The 22,896-nt window shown below is 34.4% G+C and overlaps 2 protein-coding genes across 4 annotated transcripts; one reads left to right on the top strand and one right to left on the bottom strand.

Moving 5' to 3' along the window:
* Nucleotides 1-4,883: 4,883 nt before the first annotated feature.
* Nucleotides 4,884-10,714, top strand: LOC110710822. Its single transcript, XM_021889163.1, has 6 exons — nucleotides 4,884-5,008; nucleotides 5,125-5,347; nucleotides 5,929-7,409; nucleotides 7,543-8,480; nucleotides 9,357-9,441; nucleotides 10,054-10,714. The coding sequence occupies exons 1-6, from the start codon at nucleotides 4,884-4,886 to the stop codon at nucleotides 10,712-10,714; spliced, it is 3,513 nt and encodes a 1,170-aa protein (XP_021744855.1).
* A 4,500-nt stretch (nucleotides 10,715-15,214) lies between these two features.
* Nucleotides 15,215-19,965, bottom strand: LOC110710767 (meiotic nuclear division protein 1 homolog). 3 transcript variants are annotated; one of them, XM_021889105.1, is made up of 12 exons: nucleotides 19,783-19,965; nucleotides 19,365-19,425; nucleotides 18,445-18,525; nucleotides 18,047-18,163; nucleotides 17,838-17,876; nucleotides 17,623-17,730; nucleotides 17,471-17,533; nucleotides 17,326-17,377; nucleotides 17,124-17,168; nucleotides 16,950-17,029; nucleotides 16,425-16,503; nucleotides 15,215-15,601 (listed from the first exon to the last, which is right to left on the bottom strand). In XM_021889105.1, exons 2-11 carry the CDS (start codon nucleotides 19,365-19,367, stop codon nucleotides 16,432-16,434), a joined length of 660 nt encoding a protein of 219 aa, XP_021744797.1. In that variant the 5' UTR covers nucleotides 19,368-19,425; nucleotides 19,783-19,965; the 3' UTR covers nucleotides 15,215-15,601; nucleotides 16,425-16,431. The 3 variants fall into 3 exon arrangements, with proteins under 3 accessions (XP_021744797.1, XP_021744796.1, XP_021744794.1); XM_021889104.1 differs by having other exon boundaries at nucleotides 19,770-19,965; XM_021889102.1 differs by having other exon boundaries at nucleotides 19,712-19,965.
* Between the last annotated feature and the right edge of the window lie 2,931 nt (nucleotides 19,966-22,896).

Genomic DNA, 22,896 nt, shown 5'->3' on the forward strand with positions numbered 1-22,896 from the left:
ACCGGTGCCATAGAGTAGAATAGGCACCGGTTAACCGGTGCTATAGGGTAAAATAGGCACCAGTTAACCGGTGCCTAAAACTGCTCTCCCGCCAAATTTTCTTTTGGTGGTAGATATTTTAGGCACCGGTTGCTGCCTAACCGGTGCCTATTCACTAAATTATTATTTTTTTGTTTTTTTTTTGTCCATCGTGCAATAATATTTAAAAAAAAAACATGTTTCCAGCAATAATAATAACCTGTAATTCCAGCAATTATATTAAATATAATAATTAATAATATTATTATTATAATAACTAATAATAATAATATTATTAATTATTACAATAAGATACAAAAATAATATTAAAAACAAGAATTCAATTATATATATAGATATAAATATCCCAAACGCAATACAAAAAAAAAAAAAAAGTTGCTTAAATATACAAATAATAGTAAGTACGTACATATATAATGAATAATAAGTTATATAGTTCAAAAGTTAACATAAATAATTTACAATTACAATGCCATTTACATGTTGAAGATGATAAAAGACGCCAACATGTCACGAACTTCATTAAGCTCCTTGATTGTCAACGGACCATCCTTTTGGACCTTGCAAAACTTGAAATACAAAAAAATTATTTTAAAAATAATTAATTAGGCAAACAATATGTATTTTATCAAATATTACCTATATGACTTCTATATATCCCATTTCCTACATTACTTATCAAATGAACTATTTCTTTCTCATAACATGTCAATATTGGATAATTGTATTAACACAAAATAGTCTCAATATGGCCCATATGACTTCTATTCAACCCATTTTCTACCTTTCTTGTGAAATAGTCTTTTTGTTTCTCATAACATGTCATTGTTGGATAATATTAGGTGTCTAAGGCTAGAAATCACATCAATATAGCATTTCAAGAAGTTTAACAACGCATTTTACTCAACATGGCCCAAATAGGGCTTATATGACTTCTATGTAGCCCATTTTCTACATTACTTATCAAATGAACTATTTCTTTCTCATAACATGTCAATGTTGGGTAGTTGTATGTGTGTAAGCCCTAAAATTGTATAGGAGAGCATTTTATTAAGGTTTATGACGCTTTTTACTCAAAATGGCCCGAATATGGCCTATATGACCTTACTTTGCCCATTTCCTACATTTCTTATTAAATGAACTTTATTTATCTCATAACATGTCAATATTATCTAGTTATAGGTGTATAAGGAAAGAAATCACATCAAAAGAGCATATTAACACAAAATGGCCCTAATATGGCCCATATGACTTCTATTCAGCCCATTTTCTACCTTTCTTGTGAAATAGCCTTTTTGTTTCTCATAACATGTCATTGTTGGATAATATTAGGTGTCTAAGGCTAGAAATCTCATCAATATAGCATTTCAAGAAGTTTAACAACGCATTTTACTCAACATGGCCCAAATAGGGCTTATATGACTTCTATGTAGCCCATTTTCTACATTACTTATCAAATGAACTATTTCTTTCTCATAACATGTCAATGTTGGGTAGTTGTATGTGTGTAAGCCCTAAAATTGTATAGGAGAGCATTTTATTAAGGTTTATGACGATTTTTACTCAAAATGGCCCGAATATGGCCTACATGACCTTACTTTGCCCATTTCCTACATTTCTTATTAAATGAACTTTATTTATCTCATAACATGTCAATATTATCTAGTTATATGTGTATAAGGAAAGAAATCACATCAAAAGAGCATATTAACGCAAAATGGCCCTAATATGGCCCATATGACTTCTATTCAGCCCATTTTCTACCTTTCTTGTGAAATAGCTTTTTTGTTTCTCATAACATGCCATTGTTGGGTAATATTAGGTGTCTAAGGCGTGAAATCACATCAATATAGCATTTCAATAAGTTTTAGGACTTACCTCATCAAGCTGTTGAGTGTCCGTACAATGAGTCACAATGTCAAGCATGAATCTCATCACATACAAAGCACAATCAAGTCCATTCTCTTGTTGTGCGCACTAGCATATGACAAACAAATCACATCAGTGAAACATGCAAAGGAAATGAGCAAATATTTACTACCATAGATTTTCAAGATAATCACAATATCATGTAAATTACCAACGGTGTCTTCCATGTTGGACCCTTTGGAGCACGACAATGTAGCTTATTCATAACACTGTAGTATAAAAAAGTACATTCAAATTTGATTAGTCGTATGATTACTAAATTAGTTATTATTAGCAATAATCATCACTAGGTCGCTATATATATTTACTTTTGCAATATAGACTTCACGAGCCACTTCTCCGATGATCGAGCTGAATCAAGGTGATAAATTGTGTTAGTGGAATTACAAATCACCATGAGGCTCCAATGCTCCCTACATAAGTTCACAATAGACAAGGTAATTAATATTTAGGAGTCAACATATAATGAGGCCAAATCGATTGAATTTGACATGGTTAGACTTACTCTCTATAACATGGGGCGAATATGAACTTGTCTCCCGCACGCGCTGATTCCCTTATACTCTGTTCAACATATTACAACACGTCATGGGGGTTGCCTATGATTTTAGTAGTGGATAACTGCTCGGGGCATAACCACCCAACTTTGGGCCGATTTTTGGCACCGGTTTGGCCTAAACCGGTGCCATATAGGGGGTGCCTATTACTATTTTTCTACTAGTGACTTCTTCTTCCTATTCTCTTTCTACTGCTTAACATTTATTGCCACTCTTTACTGCTCTGTTTTTTTACTCTGTTCTTTTACCCTACTCTCTTAATTACCTTGTTCTTGGTGGTTGAGTTCATTATGGCGCATAATAATCATTGGACCGTGTACCAATCTGGGGTTTATTTAAATCAACCGTTGGAGAATTATATTATGAATATTGACTAGAACAAAGCGGTTATTGGAAGATTCTTTAGTCCCACTCCTCCTTGTAGGGCGCTTATCCAACAGATGGTCGATTCTCAATGGCTCTCACGAGGTAATATTGTTGTTCATCGCACTGGTTGTTATTATGTTTTTGCATGTTCAAATTTAGCCGACGTAGAAGCACTTCTTGAGCAACACACCTTCGTCTTGGATGGCCGTATTTGCAATACTCGTAGATGTAATAGGTACACCGTCCCTGCCAATGTGAATTTTGACATTACTAGGCTGTGGATTCGAGTTTATGGGCTTCCTTTAGGGCTTCTAGACCCGGAGTGGGCTGTTGAAACCCTTAAGCTTGTAGGGTTAGTCGAAACGCTTGAATATGATGGTGATGGCCTTCCTGCCGAGCCTGAATTGTGGGGTCAGATTATGGTCGACCTTTCTAAACCGTTAATTCCTGGCTGCTTTGTTCCAGGTGATGGTGCGCCATTATGGGTGTATTTTCGCTATGAGGGAGTTTTTATGTTCTGTAAAAAATGCGGGCTGGTTGGTCATTTTTCTGATTTCTGTCATAGCTCGGATTAGAAGAATTAATTCCCGTTTAGAAGCTTTCGAGGCGCTGGGATTAACGGTGCTTTACAATCAAAATCTCAGGCCTTTTTACACAAACATGATTGAGGGTACTCATGATGTTTTCACCAATCGAAACACAAGAGTTAATCTGCTGATTTTAGCGCAAGATTTTGAGTTTGATGATGAAGACTCTTCGGGTTCTGCTCATGCACTTAATGAGAATGATAATGATGAAGAGAATGATAATGATGATGATAATAATCCCCATGGAAATTATAATGAGGATAATGATGAGAATGAAGACGATCAGGAACCTCCTGATGATGATCAAAATGGTGATGACAATCAAGATTCGGATAATGGTTCTGAGCCTGATAACTCTGATTCTGGGTCGTTAGGAGCAGGGGGTAATGGGATGCCAAATGGGCATGTGCAAGCAGCGGCTCCTACAGGGGATAACAATGAAAACATAGACCCTGAGTTTATTCCAATAAATGGAGTCTATGAAAATGGTTACTTATCTCATTCGAATTATGTGCATTCTTCTTCTAATTCGGATTCAACGACTTATGATTCTGCTTCTTCTAAGGGGATTCATAATTCGGCTTCTTCTGAAACAGATCATACAACCCTGGATTCTTACCATAACCCGAGTTCAACAAGGTTCATTGAAGAGAATCGGGATGAGTTAGTTGCTGCACTCGCTGCTGCTAACGCAGCTGCACATCAGGGAAGGATTCCTATTCCTTCTGGTGACCCTTACGAGCCTTATACCTTTCACCGTGCAGCTGCTCAGTCAGGTGGGGGTTTTCGTATGTCTGCTCCATTGGAAGATAGCTTATTGTCTGAAAGCTCGAATGCAAGCTCTGATATTCCTTCGAATTTTAGCTTTGATATCTCAACTGCAGCCTCTGATTTTTCTATTCCCATGGACTTAGATGTGTCGAGTCTCTTTGCAACGCTATCAATTAATGAACATGTGGACTCACATTGTGTTACTTCTACTTACCAAGTCCATGCAGGGCAGGCCTTTAAGCCCACAGCTCAAGCAACACAGTTCCCGCATTCAAATTAGACGGGCTGTGATAAAAAGCGAAGTCGCCAAGGCCCTTTTACTCGGTGCAGGTCCTACGATCAGCTCCCCTTTTTCGGATATGCAGGCTCCACTTGGTATCAAAAAACAAGGAAAATAAAAGCTCTTAATTTATACAGCAAGGGCGACTATTTGTTTTTTCCTCCTTCGCCTACACTTTCTGTGCCACAAGAAAAATGTTACTCGGATGTCTCGGCTGCTGAGCACTTGGGCTTCTATGGCTCATCTTCATCGTCCTTTTTGAATGCCGAATTCAATAAGGCAGGCACGGTTCGTTCTAGCTGCAAAAGGAAGGTTACAGATGCTTGGCTTTCTTCCACTCTTAAATACCAAAAAATGGAGGGTCTTGCTGCTTCCTTTGGTAATGCTACTAGCTCGAATGCTACGTCATTTGCGGGTTCTATGTCTTCTGCTACTTGTGTGAATTTTGGTTTGGCGGCTGGCCCTTCACAACTCCCAAGGTGCCTATGATTGTTACATCTTGGAATTGTCGGGGTCTAAATGACAATAACTCACCCAAGCTCCCTTATGTTTTTTGGTTGTTACATGAGTACAAGCCTAACTTTTTGTTTCTTAGTGAAACTAAAGTGTCTGTGTCGGTTGTTTCTAGTTTGCTAGGTTGTTCTAATCCTAGTTTTGTGAAGGGCTCGGATGCCTTAGGTACTAGTGGTGGTCTAGTTGTTTTTGCGTACGGCTCGGAAGCTGTCTCTTATGTTTTTTGCTCCTCTAATGTTATCCTTTGTAATGTAAAGACTCCTAATGAAATAGATAAGTGTGTGATGTTTGTTTATGGAGATCCAGTACTAGAATATCGACCCCAAGTTTGGGTTTAATTTTAGACTTATTAGCCATAGCACTTAATACTTTGATTATTGGAGATATTAATCAAATCGAACATCACTCTGATAGATTAGGTGGTTCTGCTGTTATTAGAGGGTGGGAATCCTTTATTGATTTTCTTCTAAAATCAAGCCTTTTCTCCACGCCATTCAAAGGCCCTCCGTTTACTTGGACTAATAATCGCAAGGGGGGTCAACTCATTCTCCAACGTCTGGATCGCTCCTACATGACTTCCACCTGGTTTACAAACTACCCGGAAAGTAGGTTGCTCAACCAACCTATTCTTGTTTCGGACCATGCTGCTATCATTTTTGAGGACTCTGTTTTTCAACATATCTCAAATAGGCCTTACCAATTGGATAATTGGTGCCTTAATTTTCAACAGGTCCATGACTTTGTCAGCCACACTTGGCTACTCGATAATACAGGCTCTCCCATGTTTTCTCTTTCCAAAAAACTGAGCTATGTTCGATCCTTAATTCGAAACTGATGTCTTAATAATAAGAAATTCTGGGGTGTTGACTGGAAAAAATTCTCTCAGGATCTGTCGATTGAAGGGGAGACACTGCATTCTATCTCGGATGCTTCGAACTACTTATCGAATATAGTTACCTCTAAGGAAAATATTTTATTACAACTCCAATTCTGGAGACAGCGATGCAAAAAGGACTGGATTCTCAAAGGAGACTGCTCTTCTAAACTCTTGTTCTCAAAAGTTAAGTATCGTCAGAAGAAGAATGTTATTTGTTCCCTGGTTGACGACCAAGGTCTTGTGCAGCATGGTCATCAGGAGGTCCAGAACATCGTAGTTCGCTCTCTAAAGGAGACTTTCAAATGTAATGCTATTCCTCTTTATGATCTGGAGATTGACACTGTTCTTCAGGAATTGCACCTCCCTTCTCTTACTTCTTCGCAGACTAGTAATCTAGAACGACCTTTTAACGCAACTGAGATTCAAGATGCAATGTTTGATTTGGGAAATTGTAAGTCCGCAGGTCCAGATGGAGTTACGGCAGAATTTTTCAAAGTTCATTGGCACACGGTGGGTGCTTTGGTGGTTGCAGCTGTACAGAGTTTCTTTCTGTCGGGGTTCCTTCTTAAAGAATGGAATCATTCACTCCTGGTCATGATTCCAAAGATTGCTACTCCTTTGGAGGTCTCCCACCTTCGGCCTATTAGCCTTTGTAATACAATCTACAAATGTGCTTCTAAGTGCTTGGTTGCTAGAATCCGTCCGTATTTGCCTGGGTTAATCTCGGATTCTCAACATGCCTTTGTCCAAGGGAGGGTTATTTTAGATAATATTCTAATGTCCCATGAATTAATGGAGAAAATCAATTCTTCCAAGACTGGTACTAATTGGCTTGCTGCACTCAAGATCGATATGAGTAAAGCCTATGACAGAGTTCACTGGAGTTTCCTTTTACGGGTGCTTCAAGCCTATGGGTTCCCAGCCAGATGGCTCCAAATGATTCACCAGTGCATTTCCACAGTCTCCTATAAATCTCTAATCAATGGTAATACTTCTGAGGCTTTTAAGCCTAACTGTGGCCTCCGTCAGGGGGATCCGTTATCCCCTTACCTCTTTCTTTTCTGCATGGATGTTCTTTCCAGAATGCTACACTTGGGTCAGGATTTGCATTTGTTTCAAGGAATAAATATCTCTAGGTCAAGTCCTGTTATCTCCCACCTTTTCTTTGCTGACGATGCGATGGTCTTCTTCAGAGCGTCTGCTCCTTCTTGTACGAATATTATAGAGATTATTCGTCGCTATACTAAGATTTCGGGTCAACAGCTGAATCTCAATAAGTCTCTGATTAAATTCAGTCCTAACACTACTACGCTGGCTCAGGATGAATTTAAAGCGATTTTCCGTATGACACAAGTTCAAGGGTTTGATCATCATCTGGGATCCCCCATTGATTTCATGGCAAAGAAAAAAGATTGTTTCCAATTTCTTGTCGACAAAATTGTTGGTCGCGTAACGACGCTCAATGCTGTCAGACTCTCGCAGTCACAAAAGTTAATCTTCATTAACTCCATCTCGGTGGCCATGGCTTCTCATCTCCTCTCATGCTTTGAAATCCCAACCTCAATTACTGGGAAAATCGATTGCTTATTATTAAAATTTTTCTGGTCCCACTCCGGAATTCAGGGAATTGCATTGGGTAGGGAAAAGGAAGATGCATCTTCCTCAAGGAATGGGTGGGTTAGGAATTCGGTGTATCTCAACTCTAAATAAATCTCTTCTTATGAATCAAGTTTGGAGAATTGTTACCCACCCTCAGCTGCTCATCTCCAAAGTTTATTCTGCTCGTGCTCGCTTCTTGTCGCCAACTCCTTCTCAGGAAAGACGCTACTCAGGTCGACAGTCCTACGGTCTTCGCGGTCTACTTCATGCAGATTCTCTTTTGTCAACGGGGTGCAATTGGAAGGTCGGCAATGGAAATTCCATTCTAGCTGGAAGTTCAAATTGGGTAAATGGTAAATTGCCTACCTTCCACCCAGGGGTCCTCCTCGCCACTGCGAAGGATTGGACAGTTAATTTATTCATTCATCCTCAGACCCTCACTTGGGATGTGGACAAAGTACATCAGTGTTTTATACCGGCGGATGCTTCCACAATTCTTGCCATGGAATTTCCAACTTTGCAGAAGGAGGACTTCCGCTTTTGGGCAAGCACTATGTCAGGGAATTACTCGGTTAAGACAGGTTATGCAATGCTCACTCAGCCGCTTACTTCTTATTCAGTAAGTCCGTTTTGGAAAATCCTTTGGTCCCTGCAGTTACAGCCAAAGTGGAAACTATTTTTATGGAAGTTATTCCACAACGGTCTAGCGGTCAAAAGTGAGCTTCAACGCAAGGGGGTTCCCATACAGGATGTGTCCTGTGATCAATGCAGTACACAGCAGGAAGATTTCAACCATCTGTTCCGAGATTGCACTATTGCAATAACAGCTTGGAGGAGTGGTGCCGTGGGCATCCATTCAGAATTACATGGACACCTTTCTCTTTCAGATTGGATCCAAGACTATATCCGACTTTTCATTAGTCAGGATGGACTTTTCAGTCCCAGTATTAGCACCTTTGTTGGTACTCTATAGGTGATAAATCATATTTATATAGAGTTTATAGGCACGTTTATGCTAAGTTTATAGTAGCTTTTTAGGTCTTTTCTTGCTTTTTAGGACGTAAAATGCATAAGTTGTTTGTTTTGTGCTCTATTACGCTCCGTTTGTGTTTGTCTTGATGTTTCAGGTGATTTTATAGTCATTTGGACGCTTTCGAAGTGTTTGGAGTTGATTCGGATGATATTTAGATGAAAAGTCGATGAATTGAGCTTATTAATCGAAGATCTCATGTTTGTGGATGTTGACTATGAGTATTTTATGCATGAGAAATGAAAATAGCATCCACAATGATCGTTACGCACTTTTCGGAATTGAATTTGAGTTAGAAACGAAGTTAAACGATGTTTTACAAAGTGGTAAAACTGACTCTTATTCACTCTTTTGATCATAACTTGAGTTCTACAGATTGGATTGAGGTGATTCAAATTGCTTTGGAAACTAGACTTGAAGAGATTTCCATTGATAGGTCACACGCCCCTATACAGTTCCTAGAACGCGAGATACATCCCTTTGAAGTCAATCCTGCGAAGCTGCCAACCCCTCACCCAGTCATCGGGCGATGGACGTGATGTACGCTCGAGCGTGAGCTGCTGGTTGGGTGTCGTTCTGACCATCGGCCATCCATCGCCCAATGGGTGGGGTGTGCGCGCAAGCCACGAGAAATCCTACATCGATTATAACTCTTTCAATCGATCAATCATATCACGACTATTGTAATTGCTATTTTTCTGATTTTATTTTATTTTAATTATCTTTAGAATATTATAAATACTCAAGGGATATTATTTTTCCCTTATGCCTTTTTTTTATGCTTTTTATTATTTTACGTTCTTTTCAGTTTTCTCTCAAACCCTAGTTTCTCATGGCATCTTCATGGATTCTTCCATGGATGATTCTTGGGTTTATTATTTCAATTCATTGAGGTATTTTATTTCTATTTCTTATTTTTAATTATGTTTTATTCCTTAGATCCAGTTTTAATTATTTCTTCCATGTTTGAGTAGTTTATTTCTAGGGTTTGGGAATCCATGTTTATATGATGAATCTTGATTGATAATTTTAATATTTTGACAATTGATTTCTCTAATTGATAGTGTTTTGTTGTTAATCTTGCAACCTGATCAATTGTTTGATTAATTATTGTTAATAAGAGTATGAATCGAAAGATCTTACTTTTAGAGGCTTCCCTACAATTAGCAATTCTGATTATGTTAGCGACCGTACTGCATATGTTGAATTGAGAGCGTTAAGACCCGACCGTAGGCTTAGCAATTGCTCTAGATAATTGATTGATTGAATTGTTATTGATATTTGATAGATTTAGAGCTATAAACATGGTGAACTATAACCCTAGGTCTTTTTATTAATTGTTTTATTTCTATTTTAATTTAGACTATTTTTCTATCCCAATTTCGTGACATAGTTTAGTTTCTCCATACCTTGAAAGCTATATTAAATAGCCATCTCTCTGTGGATTCGACCCTACTTACCCTACTACATTGTTAGTTGGTTTGTTAGGAATTTATTTTTGACAGGTGTACGACAACCTATCAATGGGGTCTTTGGTTATTTAGAAATAACAGGGTTTTCAATCCTGACACTTCTGTCACAAGACCCTTTGATCTGCAACTAGTGGATATTCTTCACTCTCATACTATCTATATGGACGGGGACACAGGGAGGGAGCTTTCTCTCTCTCCTGCTGATCTCCCTGGTTTGCCCCCGCCTGGGTTTCATGTAGCCCATTTAGGGCACAACCACTCAGGCTCATCATTCTTAACGATTCAGGTAGATGGTTCTTGGTTCAAAGACACACAACAAGCAGGAATGGGTTGGTGTCTCGACAATACAGATCCTCTGGATGATAGGATTGTTGGTGGGAGTAATTTTGAGTTTTGCTCCTCTTCTCTTCACTCGGAAGCCTTAGCCTGTTACTATGCCTTGCAATGGGCTTCAAATGTAGGCATTCAATCGTTTCATCTGTTTACAGATTCTTACAATCTTGTCACTCTTCTGCGCGGCGATGGACGAGGGGATATTCGGTATTTATGGCTGGTGCAACGAATCCAACGTGTAGGGTCTACCTTCCACCAGTGTAGTATTTATAAAGCTGATCGGGCACGCGTTCACAGGGCGCACCAAATTGCAGGGGAAGCTGCTGTCCATCTCATTTGCTTTAGCAGTAATTTGTTTTAGGTTCTGTCCTTTTATCCTTTGTCAAAAAAAAAAAAAAAAAAAAAAAATGATTCTAGTAATCACCCAATCAAATTGATATATGTGAATATTGTAAAAGACTAAATGAGACACTTTAAAAAACGAAGGAAATATGAATGATTGAAAGTTAAATAATACACTAATATTTTGAAACTATACATTTTGAAACAAAATGCAATAGGATATTAGGAATCATGGAGTATTCTAAAATTATAAACATGTGTAGATATTTGCTGACTTATTTGATAAGTTTTGCAATTAGGATATTAATTACGGATTATTCAAATGGTCGAATTACGAGGTGTGTCTTTCTATTTTATTGACATTCCATGTAGAATTCTTCATACTCCGTAATATCCTCCGTAGTAAGTTCTCTAGAGCTCTTTCCCTAAATAATGCTACCAAAAGTTACAATTCCACAAATGTTGTCATTTTTTTTATAAATTCCCACTTTACTGTTCACGTCACCGATTCAAGCTTTTTTTTTTTTTTTTTTTTTTACGATTTTTTGTGAAAACCGCTATTTGAAGTGTTGGTTAATTAAGATTAATCGGGTTTTTATCTTAGCAAACCGCCAATAAGAGATGGATTTTTTTTCTAGAATTCAAACTTGAGACAGTGAGAATAAGAATAATCGTTCAAGTTCCTGTTGATGCCGCCGCTCAAAGCCCCGTTTGATGTTGGAGAATAGCTGCGGCCGCCATCGTCAATACTTTTCACCGTTGATGTTGTAATTAAGGGATGGAGGGTTAATAGTATAATTTATACCTACTACCTCTGGTCCAAATTATTCACAACTTTGGGGTATTATTTGTGAGATATAAAATATTTCAAAGTTGTAAGTAATTTGGACCGGAGGTAGTAATTTCAATCTAATTGTCAATATAAGCGCTAAATTCATATTTTTTTTTTTTCAATTCACTTGTTAATTTTTTCAATTTTTGTAATTATGTAATCTAGATCTAATCAAATTAAGTTTTAACTGAATTTACCCTTTTTTTTTAAGTTTTGTTTTTGTTTGATTTGGAGTATTATCGATCTTAATTGGGTCCAATTTTCTTTTCTTCCAAGTATCAATCTTGAAGTATTATACTTATGTGATCTTTTTTGTTTTTTTGATTATTTGTTTGTTGAAAAAATCAGGTTGCAGGATGCTATTGCTTTATTTTTTTTAAGTTACAATAGAAACTGCTACTTGAATTACGTAGCGGCCTTCAGTTTTGAAAACCGCCACTTCGGGCTTGTTTGGTATTGTTTTTTGTTTTTAATTTTCAGTTTTTTTGAAAACAAAAAACAAAAAACAAGAAACAAGAAAAAGGTGTTTTCACTTTTCAGTTGTCAGTTTTCAAAATTAGCATGATTTTAATAAGTTTGACTAATTTTTTATTTATTATATGACATATATCATACACTTTTAAAATACAAAAAACCAAAAAACTGAAAACCGCAACAATGCCAAACGAACCCAAGCGGTTTTTCAGTTTGAAAACCGCTACTTGAAGTAGCGGCCTTCAGTTTTGAAAACCGCCACTTCAAGTAGCGGTTTTTCAGTTTCGAAAACCGCTACTTCAAGTAGTGGCCTTCAGTTTTGAAAACCGCCATTTCAAATAGCGGTTTTCTCTGAACCAATAAAAAAAACCGGGTTTTTTGCCTCTCGCTTACGTGGACAATATTTATGGAATTTATTAAAAAGTGGTTTGGGAATTGAGTACTTCGTACTTTTTTTTTTTTGGTGAACAATTATTTCTCATGGATTAATAGTAATATTAACTTATTCTAAATTTCACTCTTGACTTGTTTTTTACTCCGTACAAAATTTATACTTCGTATGACATTTAGCTTTATTCTCTTCACCTTTTATATATATATATATATATATATATACTCCCTCCGTCCCCGAAAGAACAACCCATTTGGGTTGATTACGCGGGTATTAAGAAAGTTAAATAAAAAAAAGTAAAAGTATATTGAAAGATAAATTTACATGGGGTTTGTAAAAAAATAGAGAGAGAGTAATAAAATTATATGGAAAATCAAATTTTTATATGGGGAAGCTAATTTTGTACAAATATTGTTGCAAATTGGTGGGTGTTTTAATGCAAATAGGTCATTCTTTTTGGGACTAAAATTAGGCTAAATGGATCGTTCTTTCGGGGACGGAGGTAGTATAAATAAATTTCAGGTCTAATAGGCTTAGATCAGTTTAAGGGCTAATAAATTCAATAAGGTATTATATGTTCAAAAAGATCTCGTAATAAGTTCCAATAAGTTAAATAAGGTTTAATTACAAAAATCTAATTAATTCCAATAAGTTAATAAGTTCTAATAATAAGGTCCAATAAGGTCCGTTCAATCAGGTATAACATGTTCCAATAAGTTTAATAAGTTCAGTTTAGATAACTTCAGGTTCAATAAGGTGAAAAGAATACACCCTTATATTTATTAGTTGAAGAAGTCTCTCATTATTTTTTTCTCCCTCTCCTTTTTTTTTTTTAGAGAATTCTCCCTCTTCTTTTTGTTTCCTTTTGAAAATTCTTGCAAGATTTTAAAAACAAACTCAAGAATCAATTACATAATACTAAAAGCGAATCTGACATAACACTTGTCATGTTCCGATTAAAAATTTTCCCGCCACTTTTTTCTTTCCATTTTTTTTCTTTTTTGTATAAAATCTTCATTAATATTATTTTATATATCCTATGATATTTAACTTTAAATTTGGCAACTATATACGAAATATATTCTATATGCATATCTTTCGTATTTTTTATAATAGGTATTTTTCTATAATAAACAAACACATAATAAGGTAATATATTAGAATAATAAAATGTACTACTCCCGTACTTCGTATCATTCTACAACGTATTTTTTCTTTGAAAGTTTTTTTTTGCTATAACCAGGATTTGATAAAACAATTACAATTCAACAACTATAAACATAAATATAAAACAAAATTAAAAAATCATGATTATTAATTTTCATAAAAATTAGTCAATTAAATTTGTAAAACATTGTGCCAGTTATAGTATGCTATAAAATATTATGCCGGTCAAAACACTATAATCATTAAATTTTTGTGGTTTTTTTTTAATGTTTAATAATCAATAACTTTTGATAACAATATAATATTAATTCAAGTTTTTTTTGTTTTGTTTTGTTTTTTTTGAAAAGAAATTCAAGTATTTGTTTCAATTAAAAATATTGTTTTTTTTTTTGGAAAAAAAAAAATTATTGTTGGATTAACATTATAATTCACTAATTCATAATTTGATTAAGTAAAAACCGTGCGTTGCACGGGATTCAATTACATAATACTAAAAGCGAATCTGACATAACACTTGTCATGTTCCGATTAAAAATTTTCCCGCCACTTTTTTCTTTCCATTTTTTTTTCTTTTTTTGTACAAAATCTTCATTAATATTTTATATATCCTATGATATTTAACTTTCAATTTGGCAACTATATACGAAATATATTCTGTATGCATATCTTTCGTATTTTTTATAATATGTATTTTTCTATAATAAACAAACACATAATAAGGTAATATATTAGAATAATAAAATGTATTACTCCCGTACTTCGTATCATTCTACAATGTATTTTTTCTTTGAAAGTTTTTTTTTTGCTATAACCAGGATTTGATAAAACAATTACAATCCAACAACTATAAACATAAATATAAAACAAAATTAAAAAATCATGATTATTAATTTTCATAAAAATTAGTCAATTAAATTTGTAAAACATTGTGCCAGTTATAGTATGCTATAAAATATTGTGCCGGTCAAAACATGCCAACAAAATAGGGACATATGGGTATATAATTACATTGCACGGGTTATAATTATAAATTGCATTCTCATATAAAACGCTATAATCATTAAATTTTTGTGGTTTTTTTTTTAATGTTTAATAATCAATAACTTTTGATAACAATATAATATTAATTCAAGTTTTTTTGTTTTGTTTTGTTTTTTTTGAAAAGAAATTCAAGTATTTGTTTCAATTAAAAATATTGTTTTTTTTTTGGAAAAAAAAAATTATTGTTGTATTAACATTATAATTCACTGATTCATAATTTGATTAAGTAAAAACCGTGCGTTGCACGGGATTTAAACTAGTATTATCTTAAAATACTACAGTAAAAGGTTGTTTGGTTGACAAAATAAAATGAGAGAAGTGAAAATTCATGAGATTTTGTAATTTAGGTAGTTATTTGGTTGACACAATACAAACAAAAAAGGGGAAATTGGAATTCATAAGAATATCCAGTTCCCACAAAATATATGAAATAAATTATCTAACCCCCTTGGTCATTCAAAATTCATAGAAATTACAACTTTCTATTACACAACCAAACAACTTATAGAAATTCCATTTAGGAAATAATTTCCCATGAAATACAACTTCCCGTGAAAATTTATTTCCCATGTCAACCAAACGAGACCTAAATAAAGATTAAATAACACTCCAAATTTAATGAAAAGATTTAGCAATATGACAAATCGGTGCTAAATGCTATGAAGTATTTCATACGAGTGATAGGACTTCCATGAGATCATTACATACAAGAATAAACGGGAAGGATAGAAAAGGGCAAGTAGGAAGTACATGCTAGTATGCTACGACCCATTACAAGCGAAATATGTACATTTGTCAATATGTATGTCAAATGATATTGACAAAGACTATAAGCTAAACAATGTTTGCTAGTTCTAGGGAAATGGATAGAGCTAAGCAGTTTTCACAGCAAATTGTTCAACCGCAAACACAAGCAGATACTGAGATACACATTACATTCAAGTCTGGTTATTCAAAGGAAATTGCTCAACTAGCCACCAGCAAAAATTATGCTTTCCAGTCTGCATGCAAAAAAGTAAACTCATTGTCAGCAATGAAACACAGAATTTCGGTTAACACCAGACATTGACGATCATAAAATTTCAGGAAAACTGAGGAAGACAAGCTTTGAAACAGACAAACAGATGAGGAGACATTGATGACATCAATTAATATAGCTACATAAGCAATCTTGCATCAGCTACCATAACTCCATAAGCCCAAGCCACAAGAAAATAAAAAAGATGGCAAAGAAGCTGCACGATCTGCACCAAAAGTTTGATATGGCATGTTTGATGACAAAAAAAATAGAAATTACTGTAGTCAAATAGAAGAAATATTGTGATGAGCATTGACATTTGTAGATGCATCTGGTAATTAAATACAGTACAACAAAGCAATGCGCAACCAGAAAGGCAAATGCAACAATAATATCGTTTGGATTTGAGTACCTTCACTTTTTTTTTCCAAATGAGATCATTTACCAGAAAGATTTAATCTCAAAATTTGCTTCCCCTTTTACATAACTATGAGTCTGCCCAGACTATAGACACCTTCCGCTCCCCCCCCCCCCTTTCTCTCTTTTTCTCTGTTCCCCTTCACCCATAATCCCAACCCACTAGCAAACAAAGGAGAAGCAAACAAATACCTATAATACGGAGTATTAAAATTGAAAGAAGAGCGCATTAATATATGAGCATGAGTGCCAAAAAATCAAATCACTGAAACAAATAGTAAAAAGTATACATACTGACCAAAATGCTTAATTAAGCGGTTTATGCCCTTGTTACAAAAAAAAAATGCATCTATAGGATTCTATATCAGGCAACATCAAGATAAATTCACCTTCTAACTAGTTATCTGGAGCTCCTAGTGAAGAAAGATTTGGTAACTCTATATAGTCAAAATCATCTGTTATTCCAGCCTGCAGCACAATGAAAAGCATCATAGAATATTATATGTAGAACAAGGCCGTAAAAACGACAGGCAAAAATCCTATAATTTATACTTTTATAGCCTCAGATTGGCTACATAAGGACTGACATTTTAGGCACACCGTGCCAATGCATTTTAAGCGGTATAATGTTCATGAAAGCAAATAAGCAATTGAAAAATATAGCCACATTGAGGTCAAATATAGGATTCTGGATGACACAACCAAGAAAAAAGAAAATCTGCAGCAAGTTCAGATTATCAGTCTAAATATTCTTTAAAATTATTGAAAGAACTAGAGACAAGAGTATTTCCGTAATAGTAAAAACTACTTTAGAAGATGCAAGTACAAAGTAGCTAAGATGAAATGTCACAGGCAATCAATGTAATACTATTAAATGCAGGTAGTCAAAAACTGAGTATATTAAAAAGATATACCTCCTGGTACATGTGTTCAAGTTGTTCTTTAGCCTGTGGAAAATTGTTTGCACACCATTGCCGCAACGTGAATATATTATCTGTGCATTGTTTATGAGAGGGGTTTTAAGCACAGGAGGCAGCAACTAGTACAATCTATCAATAGCATTATAAAGGAAAATAATGGGTTCTAACCTGTCCATCTGTTGGCAGCTGAATATGAAACTTCTATAGCTTTTTCTGCCACAGGTCATATTGACAATTCAGACATTAGTCATTTCTAAATGGACCTCAGAAAACTGATTCACCAGAAGGATCAGAAGACAAAATATATAGAGCAAGAGTATTCTCTTCAGAACTACACAATTGAACATAGAGAAGAATAAATATTTTTTACTCATTGTCTCAAAAGCAGCAGGATCATTATCTGCATACTGAGCCAGTTCCTCCTATTGAAAATAATAATCAAGTAGTGTTATCAAACTCTCAAAAAAAGATACTTCATTTTACCAATGCACTGTGACAAATTAGGAAAAACCAACCTTCAGTTCATTGTGCTTCAGCTGAACAGATTTTAACTCGCTTAAAGCCTCCTCTCTCTCATCCTTGAAAATTCAAATCACATAATAAGGCATTAATGTCATTAATACAGCCAAAACATTATTACAGCTCAATGATAAAGCTAATGACTGACAGATTCTTCACGTCCTTTCTTCAGGGAAGCGCATTGTTCCATCAATTCACCATAGCGTTTCTTGCTGGCATGAAGATCAGATTCTAGTTTACGAGACACATTCCTAAGCTGTCAAACCATAAATTCAGATTAAATTGTTGAACCAAGTTACATGTTCCCTAAATTTCTAAAAGTTCAACTTAAGATCCATTGTAAAATGCACTACTAAAGATTACCTGATTCCCAGCAGTGCTAGGAAGACTCCAAAAGTAAATCTAGCAAAAGAAAGATGGTCAGCCAATCATGGTTTAATGTAGCCAGGAAAAAAAAATAATAAAATAAAACTAAGTCAAGCATGATATTGCTATTCGGTGTCAAAGCATGGCAAGTCCTGTTATTATTCTGAGTCCTTAAGTAAATTACTTTCAAGTTAAGACATTCTTACAGAACTTCCAATCTTGTCCTTCAAGACAAGGTCATCATCCACAAGACTTTGGATAACATCCTTCACTGATTGACTAATGACACCTTTCTTTGGCCCCATCTTTTCAAGTTCCTTAAGCTGGAATTAACAGCAAAATCATTCAAAGTGCAGGTTAATATAATGGAAGAATATCCTGAAAAGCATACAGATAACTAAGCTTGAGGAAGACAATAGTAGCTCAACAATATAGAGCCTAGCTTAAAGAGCGAGGATTGTAAGATGCTTAAGTTGCTTCTTTATGGCTGCTAACATAACCCTAGTTATATGCATAACAATAGTCCACACTTTTGCATTGTTTTGAATCCAAATATCATAAAAGAGGATGTAAGAGATAATACAAAAAGAGGCTTTGCACTTACAAGGAAGAAATCTTGCGAGTCATAAAATATCTGAAGCATTTTCTCACGCTTCTCTTCGAGTGAAAGACCTCTCTTCTTGGACTACCACCATCATTTTGAAAATAAACGATAAGAGTTCTATAGAAGTAGGCAGATTCTATAACTTGAAACAAAAAATTAATCAACAAAACAAATTGAAACAAGCTCTAATGTAAAGAAAAGAATACAAAACAAGGCACAATAAATAATGATTGCAATATTGCAAAACCCAGTTCTGATTAAATACACAATTCACACTTCTAGACTATAAATCTATAATGCAAAATGGGTAAGGCTTTAAGGGATTATCAATAGTGATTCAACTCAATATGAACATTCTTATCCCTCATCCCATGATCCATCTCTAACTTTTCATTCTTTCTTATTATCTATGAAAAATTACCTCACTCCCCTGATCAGATAATATGAGTGCATAGATAGGCTCTGCAAACCTCAATTTTCCTTTCTTTCTTTCTATTAATACATCTTGACATGGAAAATCCGAAGTCAAGTCCAGTTTGTTAAAAGTTTCTTGCACCTTTTAGTACCAAAATTATCAAAAATTTAAAGCGTGTAGCGATGTAGGTCACAGCACAGGCATCCATTTCATCTACAAATTGATATAGCTCAAGCTCGGGGCATTGCCATAATTTGCAGCAAGAGTGTAGGATACAATCAATGACAATAATAAGAATTCGTGATGCTGCTTACTCCATATTAATTATTAAAGTATAATGACAAGGAGATGGGGCAGTGTATTGGCAACTTGACAAGCATCTCGTTTCCCAATTTTCATAATTCCCCACATTCAACCTATATCTAATCCGATCCTATCGAAGTACATATCCAGTGTATTATCACGAGTACAAGCTATTTGTAAGTACAGCAAAATGAAAACTCACCATGTTTGTTAAACAATATCAATGAATAATCAACCACCGAATCAAACAGGTTCCCAAAACCCTACAAAATTGAAATCATCCAAAAGTTTATCAAGCGAAAAATAATTGAAATTCGTATATAAAATAATACTAACATGGGTGAAAACAATTAAAAAGGGGGAAAAAAATAACGAGAATAATTTCGACATATTCAAATCAGTAGCAAGCAGTCAAACAAAACCAAAATCATACAATGCACAATTTTGGTGAAAAATTACACAATTTCTGAGAAATTAATACATTAATCCACAAAATTAACCAAACAAATCAGTAAATCAAAAAGAAAATTATAAGGATAAAATGATTACGCGAATGTTTTTGTAAAATCTGTGAGTTTAGAGCTAAGTATATGGAAATTTGAGTAACCTTGGAAGAAAACCTGAAGATGGTAGTGACAGTGTAGAGAGGATGAGATTGGGTATGTTCTATTCTTGAAAAAGTAGAAAGAACAATCGCCTGTTTCCTAAAATTTCAAAAACAGGCGGTGAGAAAATCCCTCTTCCCTTTCCCACCAAGGGTTTTGCCTACTACTTGTTAAGGGCGGGTTAAACTATGTCACGGGTGTTTTGCCTACTTCATAACAAGAGGGAGGATTTCTCAAACCTCTACTTAAGGTCATGTTTAGCAAAAGTAGCGGTAGCGAGTAACTTTTAGAGGTCAAGTAGTAGTGGGTAGCAATTAGTATTACTGTAACACCCTAGAAATTCCTTTCTTTTAAAATACCTGTTTTGCCCTGTATAAAAATTTAAATAGGAATATCTAAGATATTACCGCCACCGTGAAAACGGCTAAGGCAACCATCAAAGACACACAGCGGAAAACTAATTTCAAAACCATTCAAAACAAGTCAACTTGAAAAGTCAACCAACAAAAGTAAAGTCAAAACCAAAATCAAACGAAGTAAAATAAAACCATCCTACAACTTGGAACCATTGTAGGGCCTTATTAAAACCAAACCAACTTTAAAACTTTTGCGTTAGTCATGCATGATAATAATATCATAAATAATTAAAGCATTAAACACATCATATACTTATAGAAACTAGAATGATTCGCTCTTCACTCATGCCCATCCATGAATATGCTTCATCGCCTGAAAACCTCCTCTCTACTTGTCCCCACTACTCGCCATTAGAAAATGGGTCGTCGTAGGGCCAAAGTAAAGACATGACCAAACACACAAACACACACAATCAACAAAGCTAAGTACATAAGCGTAATTAAACACACTAACATGCTTTCACCTATCAACACACACTTACCTCATTGCACCTGTTTACAAGCACACACAACAATCAACATGACACATTAACTAGACACTAAATAATTCATTTAGCGTTAATTACGCATCAAACGAGTTTCCAACTATACCTCCCCTAAATAAATTGAGGTTAACTGACACGGGAGCTAACCGTGCCAGCGACAAAACCACTCAAAGGTGGCGGAATTCCTGCGCATAATAATAAATAAAAAGGAATGCACAACGTCCAGTACTCCATTAGAAGTTATGGTTAAATATAAAACCCCATAACTCCCCTCATTGTTCATACTCAAGGTATATACGTTCCAAGAGTTTTGGTGCGTAATCTCTTTCACTTTACGTTATTTACATGTTATTGGACTTGGTGATGACTCTCAAAGCATAATAAATCAATCAACAATAATTATTCAATCAACCAAACATACCAATTTAATTTTTGAATAATTAGTGACCACATATTATTTAATGTTGAACCCCTTTTAATTCTACCTCAGTGTCAAAGACACCTTAAACGCATAAAGCGCCAAAAATCCTATCCCTCGGTGTTAAAAACACCTTAAGTGCACAAAGACACCAACATACAATTTATTCCTCGTGTACATAGACACTTATATAGCTCCTTCCTCATGCTTAAAGCATCAATAAAAATTATTTGAACCATAATAAAATTCCTTTTCAATATTTCTAACATAATTAAACATGTAGTTTAATTAATCATGCATTCTAACATGCCATAAATAAAAGTGTGGTTCAAACACAACATGCCCAAAATATAATTTTCCAATCCATAAACCATCACAAATAATTCATGCTTCACAATTCAATCACCAACACCATTAATTCACAATTCCATACATAAACCTTAGCATGATACTACTTGTAATTGACTGAAATCAAGCCTAGCATGATTCTACATCATCAAAATATGCTATGTACGTACCTCAAATAAGCTCTTAAAATAACCGAGTACTCTACAACAATTCTTGAACCAAGTCTCCTACATAAAGGGACAATAATACTATATTAATTCTCCTTGTATACACAATTTCCAGCAACTTAAATTTACTTTAGACTACTTAAAATAATCTAAAAATTATTTTAAAACCCTTAATTAAACTCCTTTTTAATGGATAATTACACCCTTTTATTAAAAATCACAATTATACTACTTTAAATAAAATTCCAACATTTTAAACTAATCAAAAACCCTTTAAAACTTCATCAAAATACTTTTTTATACTTAAATTATCCATAGAAACATTAAATTATCTCTTACCCCTTTTAAACTCAAGGATAAAATTTAAAGCATAAAAAAAATTCGTTAAAAATCAAAAGCTACCCGAAAATCATATTTAGAGGCTGAATTTGGCCACGGGAGGGTGGAACTCACTACCAAAGGTAGTGAGTTTTTCTTAAAACGTTGTTTCCACACGAAAAACCTTAATTTTTTTTATCAAAATCGGAGGATTTTAGAACCTGATCGGGAATAAAACTGGATTAATATTAATGAACGAAAATCTAACAATTAAAACATGAATTTACGTGTTCAAAATAATCTGGAATTAAGTTAAACTAATAAGTAGTTATAATCATCAAATTTCAAAACATCATTACTATAAAAGCCCTAAATCAATTATTCATAAAAACCCTGAAATCATGATTTTCAATAATTAAAAACCCTAGGTTATAAAATTTACAAAATCTGAAAATTATAAAGTTTAATCATCAAAATACAATTTGATACTAATTAAATTAATTTCAAACAATAAAATCAAAACCCATAAATCAATAATTATAATTACACAAATTAATAAAACAAAGGAGAGAGAAAATAAGACTAACCTTTTTGTGTGGGAAATTTTTGGGGATTCATGGGGTATTTATAGAGTAGAGAGTGTAGGGTTAAATTTGGGCTTATAAAAATGTGGGCTTGAGTTATGGGATATGGCTTAAATTATGGGTTTTGGAATGGGTTATTCCAATAAGAGTATGTAGGAATAATTTATATTGTCTGATAATTAATAAATATTTGGCCCAAAACATATTTTACTTTTATAAAACTTTATATTTAAAATACTTTAACCCTTTAAAATATTTAATTAAAATACTTAAGCCCTTGACAATACATTTTATTAACACTTAAATATTTTATAAAAATACATAAAAATACGGGGTATTACAATTACATACTCGTGGATCATGTACTCCATGCCAATTATGTTAGAGTTATTT

This window comes from Chenopodium quinoa, unplaced genomic scaffold, assembly GCF_001683475.1.
Source record: "Chenopodium quinoa cultivar QQ74 unplaced genomic scaffold, ASM168347v1, whole genome shotgun sequence".
Classification (NCBI taxonomy): domain Eukaryota; kingdom Viridiplantae; phylum Streptophyta; class Magnoliopsida; order Caryophyllales; family Amaranthaceae; genus Chenopodium; species Chenopodium quinoa.